General features: G+C 72.8%; 1 protein-coding gene across 1 annotated transcript; it reads right to left on the bottom strand.

Annotated features, from left to right (window-relative positions):
• Nucleotides 1-148: 148 nt before the first annotated feature.
• On the bottom strand, nucleotides 149-6,148 carry MSL1 (MSL complex subunit 1). Its single transcript, XM_064524738.1, has 8 exons — nucleotides 5,684-6,148; nucleotides 3,065-3,288; nucleotides 2,586-2,968; nucleotides 1,744-1,808; nucleotides 1,597-1,664; nucleotides 1,295-1,419; nucleotides 1,144-1,216; nucleotides 149-1,002 (listed from the first exon to the last, which is right to left on the bottom strand). The coding sequence occupies exons 1-8, from the start codon at nucleotides 5,822-5,824 to the stop codon at nucleotides 912-914; spliced, it is 1,170 nt and encodes a 389-aa protein (XP_064380808.1). The 5' UTR covers nucleotides 5,825-6,148; the 3' UTR covers nucleotides 149-911.
• Nucleotides 6,149-10,704: the final 4,556 nt, after the last annotated feature.

Raw genomic sequence — 10,704 nt, 5'->3', positions numbered from 1 at the left:
AGCAGGGCTGGAGCGGGGGGAGCCGCGGCCCCCGGGGAGGCGGTTTCACAGTGCTGCCCCCCGGCCGGGGGGGCTGGGGCCGTGTTGGGGGCGCCCCCCCCGCGGGACGGCCCGCGGCGAGGAAAGGAAGAGGACGGGCAGGCGCGGCTCACGTTTTGCTCCTTTAATGTTTCGGCTCCGCGCGCAGGAACGCGGGGAGGACACATGCGACCATGCTCACCGCAGCCCCCGGGAACGGCCCTCGCGAGGGAGGGGGGCCAGACCCCCCCGGGGCTCCGGCCAGTGCCGTCCCCACGACACTTAAATTAAAAAAGAAAAAGGAAAAAAAAGAACCGAAGTTGTGCGTATAGAATTTCTATTTCACAAAAAAAAGTTTTGCTTTTTGTTTTGTTTTTTCAGCTCCCCCCTCCGAGCCTGTCACAGCCATTCCAGAGGGGGCGGGAGAAACAAAAACAACAACAACAAAAAAAAGGAAAAAAGGAAAAAGGAGACGTTAGCTGGCAAAAGCCTCGCCGCGGCGGCAGCCCGGCCGAGCGGGGGGGGCGGTGCACGGCCGCCGGCTCCGGCCATTCCTGCGCTCCAGCCCCACTGCCGTGGTCCGGCTGCCTGGAGGAGGGTCGGCGGCCGGGGGGGGTTGGGGGGGGGGGGGGAACAAGGGGGCCACATGCCCCCCCGGGGCGGCTCCAAGGCTGCTCCGGGCCCCGCGGCTGCGGGTAACGCCGGAGAACCTGCTGTCGAGGGAGGAGGAATAAAACCAGAACAGCCCCAGCTCAAAGCAGTCGGTTGGGGAAAGAGTCTGTGAAAACGTCGAAGAACCCAAGAGAACGGAACGGGCGCACGGAGGGAAGGAAGCCGCCCGCGCCGGGGCGGCACAGGAGGGCAGGGCCCGCGCCCCAGCGCCGTGGGCCCGGCTATTTCCGGCACGTCCGGTGAGGCGTCTGCTTCTTCTGCATCTCCAGCCGGCAGCGGCTCCGCTCGTCCAGCCAGGGCAGCTCGAAATTCCTGCGGGAAGAGCCGGCGCTCACTGCGGCACGCTGCGGCCCCCGGCCCCGCTCGGGGGGGTTCAGGCGCCCCACACCCCCGGGAATTTGTCATTTCCAGGGGGAAATAAGGTTTTACTCCTTCCAGCACCCCGGTACTCACTGCGGAGTCAGTTTTGGTAGCGGCCGGCCGAAGGCGACGACGGGCAGGTAGGGGGTGATCAGCAAGCTCTCCACTGCGGGGAGACACCGGAGCGTTACTCGGCCCCCGCCGCCGCCGGCACCGCTGCCGCGGCCGCACCGCGCGCACTCACCGTCATCTGGCTCAGGGAAAAATGAGGTAACTTCGGGCTCCGACTCCTGGATTCCTTTCCTCTTGTACATCCGGAGCTGCAGCCGCTGTAGGATTCGCTGTTCCCTGATCCTCTGGATGTCCCACCTGGAAGAGACCAAGCCCCCGCGCATGAGGGACCATGCTCGGAAACCGGACCATCCTCCGCCGCCGCCGCGCTCCCGCTTCCCTGCTCCGTTGCGTGGAGCATCCTCCACTGCCGTGCTCCCGCTTCCCTGCCCAGCGCCGGTCCCCTCTCCTGTCCTCCCGCCATCCCCTCCCTACCTTTTCCTCCTCTTCTCATCCAGCTCCAGCTTCGCGTGCCGCTTGGAGAACACGCTGTCGTCCAGGTTCTGCAGGGGCGGAAGGGAGGTGAGCGGCTGCTCGGGGCCCCGGCCCGGCCCCAGCCCCCCGCCCGCCGCGGCCGCCTACCTCCAGCAGGTCGGAGGGGTTGGGGTCCCTCAGGGGCTCCACGACATGGTCCCTCCACGACGGGACTGCGGAGCCAAGGGCAGGCGTTAGCGGGTGCGGGGGCTCGCCCGGCCCGGCCCCCCAACACCGAGCGCGGCTCGACCTACCGCGAACCCACGCGCCGCTCCGCGACGTCCCCCCGCGGCACCGCGGGCTTTGCACCGAGGCATTTGCCAGCTGGGGGGTCGCGGAGACGGAGCGAGGCACGAGGAGGGGAGGGCACCGGGGGAGCCCCCGGCTGAGCCCCGAACGCCGGCACACCACCCCCGGCAGAGTCGGCGCAGCCGGAGGAGCCCGGCTCGGGCAGCTGCTCCGGGAGCAGAGGGCAAGCGGCGTTTCCCAGGCCGGCAGGGCCCCGAAGGGGCCACGAGCCCCCAGCCGCGCTCCCTCCCGCGCGAGCGCCGTGCACGCCGGAGCACGCGTTTCCCAGCCGCGGGAAGCAGCTTCACGCTTTGCTTAAACGTGCACGTGGGCTGCTCTGGGAAGCAGCAGGGTTTGAAGCACGGCCGGGCCGGCAGCCTCGGTGGGGACCCCGGAGCAGAAGCGGCCGTGGGGGCCACTCCGGCACTGCAACAGGCCCCCCCCGCTGCCACGGGAGGTGGGGGGGGGGACCGGGGTGGCCACAGCAGAGCCTCCTCCCAGATCCAGGGCCCCTTCCCTGCTCGCGGCAGGGCGAAGGGATCGGCCGGACCCCGCCAGGGCCATCGCGGTGGGAGGGCAGCCGCCGCGGGGGGCTCCGGGCCCGGGCGCCGACAGACCCCGGGGGAAGGCGGCACCGGCCCCCCAGCACCCCCCTCGCTTACTCGCTACGGTCTCCTCCTTCTTCGGGGAGGGCTCTCGCAGCGGCAGCGGCGACGGGGGCGGCTGGTGCCAGCGGCACAGGTACATCTCCGTGGTGGCAAGGTAGGGCAGGTCCTCGGCGTCGCCGCAGAGGCCCTTCTCCTTGGGGGGGGCGCCGGGGCCCTTGAGCGGGGCGGAGGGCCGCAGCGGGGCGTCCAGCGGCGCCCGGCTCTTTTCGGGAGTCTCTTGGCTCCGCAGTTCGCGTTTGCAAACAGTCTCGGGCAGCGAGCCGCTCGACTCCTCCTTGCCCGGAGAGTGCTTCAGGCCTTTGCTCTTCACCTTGGAGAACTCCGACACCAGCTTCTTCACGGGCGTCTTCCGCTCGGCGCTGCCGAACGCCGGCTTCCTGCGCGGGACGGAGCGGTGAGGGGCCACGCCACGAGCCCCGGGACGTCCCCTGCGCCCCGGCGGCACGGGGGTCCCCCCGTCCCCCGTCCCCCACCTCTTGTGGCCCTTCCCGTTGCGGCCGTAGGGGAAGTGCTTGGGCGGCAGGGCGGGCGCGGGCTCCAGCAGCTCCTGCGGACACTCCAGCGGCAGCTTCTCGCACGCCTCCGCCTCGGCCTTCTCGTCCGCCTCGAAGCCCTGGAAGAGCCGGTGCTTCTCCCGCTCGGTGTCCTTCTTCACCAGCTGCACCCGCCTTTCCATGCGCTCGATGCGCGCCAGGAGCTGCAACGCGGCGGCGTCACCGGGCCGGCGGCGACCCGGCATCGCCCTCGGAGCGCGGCCCGGAGCACCGGCACCCGGCCCGGCCCGGCCCACCGCCTCCTGCCCTCGCACCCGGCCCGGCTTCTACCCCGCAGGCGGGCGAGCCGGGGGCGATCGGGGCTGTGCCCCCCCCGTGGGCAGCCCTGCGGCGGGGCCACGCTGGCATGGGCCCCCATGGGGCAGCCCCACAGTGGGGCAGCCCCTGACAGCCATAACGGCACCAGGGCAGCCATGCATGCCCTGCAGTGGGGCAGCCCCGCAGTGGGGCAGCCCGGACAGCCATGCTAGGGCCAGGCTGGTGTGCATGCCCTGTAGTGGGGCAGCCCCATAGCACGGCAGCCCTCTGTGCATGCCCCACAGTGGGGCAGCCCCAGCAGCCATGCATGCCCTGCAGTGGGGCAGCCCCGCAGTGGGGCAGCCTGGACAGCCATGCTAGGGCCAGGCTGGTGTGCATGCCCTGCAGTGGGGCAGCCCCATAGCAGGGCAGCCCTGTGTGCATGCCCCACAGCGGGGCCACCCCAGCAGCTGTGCATGCCCTGCAGTGGGGCAGCCCTGTGTGCATGCCCTGCAGTGGGGCAGCCCCATAGCAGGAGAGCCCTGTGTGCATGCCCTGCAGTGGGGCAGCCCCATAGCAGGGCAGCCCTGTGTGCATGCCCTGCAGTGGGGCAGCCCCATAGCAGGAGAGCCCTGTGTGCATGCCCCGCAGCGGGGCCACCCCAGCAGCTGTGCATGCCCTGCAGTGGGGCAGCCCCATAGCAGGGCAGCCCTGTGTGCATGCCCCGCAGCGGGGTCGCCCCAGCAGCCCCACGTGCACGCCCCGCCGTGGGGCAGCCCCACAGCCGTGCACGCCCCGCCGTGCGGCCACGCGAGCGGCAGGGCCGGGCCACGCCCTCGCCACCGCGGCGGGGGGGGGGGGGGGGGGGGGGGGGGGGCGGGACGGCACGGCCGTCACCCCGCCCCGGGGCGGCCCCTTTAGCAGCCGCACACACACACACCCCCCCCCGCGCCGCGCGCGCAGGGCCGCGGGCTCTTTAAGGCCCCCCCCGCCGCTGCCATGGCGACGGGCCCGTTAACCCCCGGCGCGCCGCCGCCCCGCCCCGCCCCGGCCCTTTGTGCCCCCGCCGTTACCCTCGGGGCGGCGGCGCCCGCCCGCCCTGCCCCCCCCGGCCCCCCCCGCGGGGCCTCCCGGTAACCCCCGCGCCGCCTTTGTCTGCCCGCGGGGGGCGCCGACCGGGGGGGCACCGAGCCCCGGTGCTGGGGGGGGGGGCATTAACCCCCGGGGGGGGGGGCACCAACGCCCGGGGTGCTGGGGGGGGTATTAATGACAAGGGGGGGGTATTGATCCCTTAGGGGTACCTTGGGGGGGCATTACCACATGGGGGGGCCTAAGGGGGGGCATTAGCCCCTTGGGGGGGCACTAGACCTTGGGGGGGGCGTTAGCACCACGGGGGGGGGGAATATTGATCCCTTAGGAGTATCTTGATGGCGGGCATTAATGCCCAGGAGGTGCCAGGGGGGGGGCATTACCGCCTGGGGGGGCATTAACCCCCTAGGGGTGCCTGGGGGCATCTTGAGGGGGCATTAATGCCCGGGGGGGTATTAACCCCTTAGTGGTGCCGGGGGGGCACTAATGCCTGGGTGGAGCCTCGGGGGGGGGATTAACCTCTTAGGGGTGCCCGAGGGGCACTAATACCTGGGGGGGCATTAACCCCTTAGGGGCACCTGGGGGGGCATTACGGCCTGGGGGCTGGCTTGGGGGAGGGGGGCAGCCTTAACCCCGGGGGGGGGGCGGGCCTGCAGGAGCATTAACACCTAGGGCCTGCCTTGGGGGGGGGGGGGCACTAACATAGGGAGGCCCTGCAGGGGCATAAATGCCTAGGGCCTAACTGGGGGGGGGGGGGGGGGCATGAAACATGGAGGGGCCTTAACCCCGGGGGGGGGGGCCTTAACCCCTGGGGGGGGGGGCCTGCGGGGGCATAAACGCCTGTGGCCTGCCTGGGGGGGGGGGGGGCCATGAACACATGGGGAGGCCATAACGCCTGGGGGGGCCTTAACCCCTTGGGTGCTTCAGGAGGTGAACTGGGCCTTCAGGGGTGACTTGTTCCTTAAGCACCCGGGGGGGGGGGGGGAGCAACCACGGGGGGGCATTAACCCCTTCGGGGCCGCGGGGTGGGGGGGCATAAGGCCTTGGGGGGACCCTCATCCCTGGGGGGGGGTTACCCCCCCAACACACACATTAAACACCCCCCCCCCCGGTGCGGACGGGGGGGGGGGGGGGGGCGGAGGCGGGACACGTCGCCCCGCGCGGCGCGCTGCCCCCCCCGCCCCCCCCCCGCCGCCGTTAACCCCGCCGTACCGTGTCGCGCTCGGCCTTGAGCTCCTCGCTCTCCTTCTCCTTGGCCTGGAGCTGCTGCTGCTGCTCGATGAGGTCCAGCTGCAGCAGCAGGATCTGCCGCAGGCAGGCGGCCTGGCCCGGCGCGCCGCCACCGGCGCCCATGGCGCCCGCCGCGCGCCGCCTCCGCCACCCGGGCTCGGCGGCGGGGCCGGGGCCGGGGCCGGGGCTCTCCTTGGCGGCGGCGGCGCTGTGCCCCGGCGGCCCCGCCTGGCAGCGCGGCCGGCCGCTGGCATCCCCCGCGCCCGGCGGCACCAGCGCGGCCCAGCCCGGCGCCGCGCCGCCGCGGCCCTTGTGTGCCCCCAGCGGCGGCGGCTCCCGCGGCGGCGGCGGCGGCGGTGGCGCGGCGCCCTCCTCCCGCTCGGCCGCCGGGCCCGGCCGCTCGCGCTCGCCCGCTCGGCCGCCGCGCGGAAGGCGGCGGAGCGCATGGTCATGGTGCGGCGCGGCCCGGCCGCCGCGGCCGCCCGCGCCGCCGCCGCCGCCGCTACCGCCCGGCGCCGCGGGCGGGCGGCCGCCGGCAGCTGGCGGCGGCGCGGGCGCGGCGGCCCGTGCGAGCCGCGGCCCCGCCGCGCTCATCCCCGCCCCGGGCCGCCGCCGCCGGGCAGGGGCTTCCCCGCCGCCGCCGCCGGGGGAGGGGCGCGGCCCCCGCACCGGGGCCACCGGGCGGCGCGGGCTCGGGGACCGGGACCCCCTCGCGGGAGCGGGGCGCGGCCTGGGCCGAGCGGCCCCCCCGCAGCGGCGGCGGCGGCGGCACCGGGCCCCCCCGGTTACCTTTAAACCGCGCGGAAGGGCGCATGCGCCGGCGGCGGCCCCGGCCGGGCGGGGCGGCGGCGGGGGGCGGGGGAGGAATTTGGGGAGGGGGCGGGGGGGGCGCGGGGAGGGGGTAGTGGGGGACAGTGTGGGGAGGGGCGGTTTGGGGCGCTCTGGGGAGGGGGCAGTTGCTGGGGGGGCACCAAGGGGGCGGCGGGGGGCGGTTTGGGGAGGGGGCAGTTGCTGGGGGGCAGTTGGGGGCACCAAGGGGGTGGTTGGGGGCAGTTGGGGGGCAGTTTGGGGGGGCAGTTGAGGGGGGTGGTTGGGGCACCAAGGCAGCGGTTGGGGGGCGGTTGGGGGGTGGTTGGGGAGGGGGCAGTTGGTGGGGGGGCAGTTGGGGGCACCAAGGCAGCGGTTGGGGGGCGGTTGGGGGGTGTTTGGGGAGGGGGCAGTTGGGGGGGCAGTTGGGGGCACCAAGGCAGCGGTTGGGGGGTGGTTGGGGGGTGGTTTGGGGAGGGGGCAGTTGGGGGGGCAGTTGGGGGCAGGGGCAGTCACTGGGGGGGGGCAGCAAGGGGGCTGTTGAGGGAGGGGGCGGTGGGGGCTCCGTGGGGCAGTGGGGGCTCCGAGGGGGGGTCCGGGGGGTGACAGCCCCCGTGGGGAGGGGGCGAGGGGGGGCAGCGGGGCAGGGAATCGGGGAGCGGGCGGAGTGGGGGCCCCCCCTCTCCCCCCCCCCCGCAGGAGGCCTGGGCGGCGGCGCACACGTGTGGCGAGCGGGGCCAGGCCTCAGCGCAGCGCGGCAGGGCCGGGGCCCAGCGCGGCGCCTCGCCCTCTCCCGGCAGCCCCCGCGCGGCACGCAGCCCGTCCGGCCCGCGGGGGCCGAGGCCCGGGACCCCCCGGCTGGGGAAACCGAGGCCCGGCGAGGCGGGCGGGTGCTGCCGGGGGGGGCCGGGACGGGGGGGCCCGGGCGAGCGGGACCCCCGCGGCAGCAGTGTCCCGCCGTCACCGCCCGGTGGCTCCCGCGCGCCCGCACCGGTGCCGCACGGCTGCGGGAAGGGGGGTCTCCTTTAATTAGCCGGCAGGGCCCGCTAATTACGGGGGATAATTAACCCCCCCATGCGCCTGGGGCTGCTCCGCCGTGCGCTGAGTTTGCTGGGCCTCAGCGCTGCCGCGGGACCCGCCGCGGCGACCGCAGCCACCTCTGCGCTGCTGTGCACACGCGTGTGCGCCCGTCTGCACGTGCCCACGCGGGCGTACGGGGCTGCGGTTCCCAGGACGCGTGTGCACACGCGTGTGCGCCCCTCTGCACGTGCCCACGCGGGCGTACGGGGCTGCGGTTCCTGGGACACACATGCACACGCGTGTGCGCCCCTCTGCACGTGCCCACGCGGGCGTACGGGGCTGCGGTTCTGGGACACACGTGCACACGCGTGTGCGCCCCTCTGCACGTGCCCACGCGGGTGTACGGGGCTGCGGTTCCTGGGACACACGTGCACACGCGTGTGGGTGTGTGCAGCCCCGCAGGGAGGCACTGCAGCCCCCCTGCACACGCGTGTGCACACAGCCCTGCAGCGCCAGCACGTGCGCACACCCATGCACACACGTGCACCCCTGCAGAGGCGGCAGCCCCCCGCACATGCGTGCACACATGCATGTATGGGTGTATACACACATGCATGCACACACGTGTGCACACGGCCCTGCAGCACCAGCACCTGTGTGCACATGTGCACCCCTGCAGAGGCAGCACCCCCCCACACACGCCTGCACACGTACATGTATATACACACATACGTGTGTATACACACATGCATACATGCACACACGTGTGCACACACCTCCAGGGGCTGCAGCCCCCAGCATGCATACACACACACACACGCACACACACACACACACACACACACGCATGCACACACGTGTGGATACGCTCCTGCAGGGAGTGCACTGCATGCACACACACACGCATGCACACGCATGCACACACCCCTGCAGGAGCTGCGGCCCCCAGTGCACACACCGACACATGCACACACATGTAGGTGGATACACACACACACACGTGTATGCACACACACACGTGCACACACACACATGCATACACACACACACACGTGTGCACACGCACGTGCACGCACGCAACCCCCCCCCCGGCAGCATTTCCCCCACACCCGGCTGAACAAACACCGCACCCGCCAGGCAGCCGCTGCAAACAGGGCAGTGGCACAGGGGACACGAGGGCACAGGGCAGGGCGTGGTGCAGCGGGCACATGGGCACGGCGCAGGGGACGTGCAGGGGATGGCACAGGACACGGCGCAGGGGACATGCAGGGCACGGTGCAGGGGACATGCAGGGGATACGCAGGATGACGCAGGGCAGGGTGCAGGGGACGTGCAGGGGATGGCACAGGACACGGCGCAGGGGACATGCAGGGCACGGTGCAGGGGACGTGCAGGGGATGGCGCAGGGCAGGGTGCAGGGGATGTGCAGGACGGTGCAGGGGACGTGCAGGGGACATGCAGTGCACGGCACAGGGCACAGTGCAGGGGATGTGGGGCATAGTGCAGGGCATGGTGCAGGGTATGGTGCAAGTGACATGCAGGGCACGGTGCAGGGGACGTGCAGGGGATGGTGCAAAGCATAAAGCAGGACAGAGTGCAGGGCACAGCACAGGGCATGATGCAGGGGACATGCAGGGAATGGTGCAGTGCACGGTGCAGGGGACATGCAGGGCATGGTGCAAAGCATAATGCAGGACAGAATGCAGGACAGAGTGCAGGGGACGTGCAGGGAATGGTGCAGGGGATGGTGCAGGGCCTGGTGCAGGCACACGCCTTTCTGCAGAGCTGCCTTAGCTGGGGGGCAGTGGGGGCACACGGGGGTCCTGGGCACCCCCAGCCCAGCCCGCGGGCACCGACCCTCCCTGCACAGCCGCCCCGGTGAGGCGCAGGGCCGGGTCCACGCCGGGCCCCATGCAGGGCATCCCCTGCGCGGTGGCAGCCGCCGGTGCTGCAACGCCGCCGCATTGCACCGGGCCGGTGCCAGGGCCCCCGTGCTCGCCGCGTCCCCGGCGCGGGGGAAGCCGCTCTCCCCCGGCACCGCGAGCCGTATTTAAAGCCCTGCCTGCTGCCTTGACCACTGCACCGTGCACACACGGACACGCACCCGCACACCCGTGCACGCAGCCGTGCGCGCCCGCCGCCGGCCCTGCTGCGCCGGGGTTTCCTGCGGCCGCGGCCCCGCTCCTGCAGGCCCACGTGCCCGGCCCCGCGCCCGGCCCGCACATGGCTCTGCAGCAGGGCTGCTTTGCAGGGAAGTTGCTGTGGCTAAAAATGGAGCAGGGCTCACATGCCAGGGCCACGTGACGCCGCGCTGCAAGCAGCCGCTCGGATGGAGAGGGCTCGCAAACAGCGAGGAGGAGGAGGAGGAGGAGGAGGAGGAGGAGGAGGAGGAGGGGGCCGCCAGCTCACATGGGCTGGCACAGACGCCGAGCCCCGCGGCCGCCCTGCCCGGGGTGCGCGGCCACCCGCATTCGGGGACGCGGGGCCCATGGCGCGGCCGGCCTGGCCGGGGGTGCTGGCGGTGGTCTGCGAGGCCGAAGGCGCCCCCGGGCTCTTCCTCTGCCTCCCCTGGCTCCGGGAGCTCGGGACGGCCGCGCTGCAGACAGAGGCAGAGGCGCATGGATCAGGATTGGGACGTGGGAGTTTAGGAGGATGCGGGCGGGATACGCCCCGGCACGGGGGCGAGGGGGGGCCCCATCCCCACTGCTCCTGACCCAGCAGTGGGGTGGCCGCAGCCCCCAGCCCCCTTTGGCACCCCGCAGGGCTGCGTCGCTCTGGTCGCAGGGTCCCTGCACCCCTGGATCCTGCACCCCTGGGGGGGTCCCTGCACCCCTGGGAGGTCCCTGCTCCCCTGCACGCCTGGATCCTGCACCTTGGGGGGTCCCTGCACCCCTGGATCCTGCACCCTCGGATCCTGCTCCCCGGGGTGTCCCTGCACCCCTGAATCCTGCACCCCTGAATCCTGCACCACGGGGTGTCCCTGCACCCCTCGATCCTGCACTCCTGGGGGTCCCTGCACCCCTGGGAGGTCCCTGCTCCCCTGCACCCCTGGATCCTGCACCCCTGGGAGGTCCCTGCTCCCCTGCACCCCTGGATCCTGCACCTTGGGGTGTCCCTGCACCCCTGGATCCTGCACCCCTGAATCCTGCTCCCCTGGGGTCACTGCTCCCCTGCAC

This window comes from Dromaius novaehollandiae, chromosome 22, assembly GCF_036370855.1.
Source record: "Dromaius novaehollandiae isolate bDroNov1 chromosome 22, bDroNov1.hap1, whole genome shotgun sequence".
Taxonomy (NCBI): Eukaryota; Metazoa; Chordata; class Aves; order Casuariiformes; family Dromaiidae; genus Dromaius; species Dromaius novaehollandiae.
The sequence above is the reverse complement of the archived record's forward strand: the minus strand, read 5'-3'. Positions and strand labels throughout refer to the sequence as shown.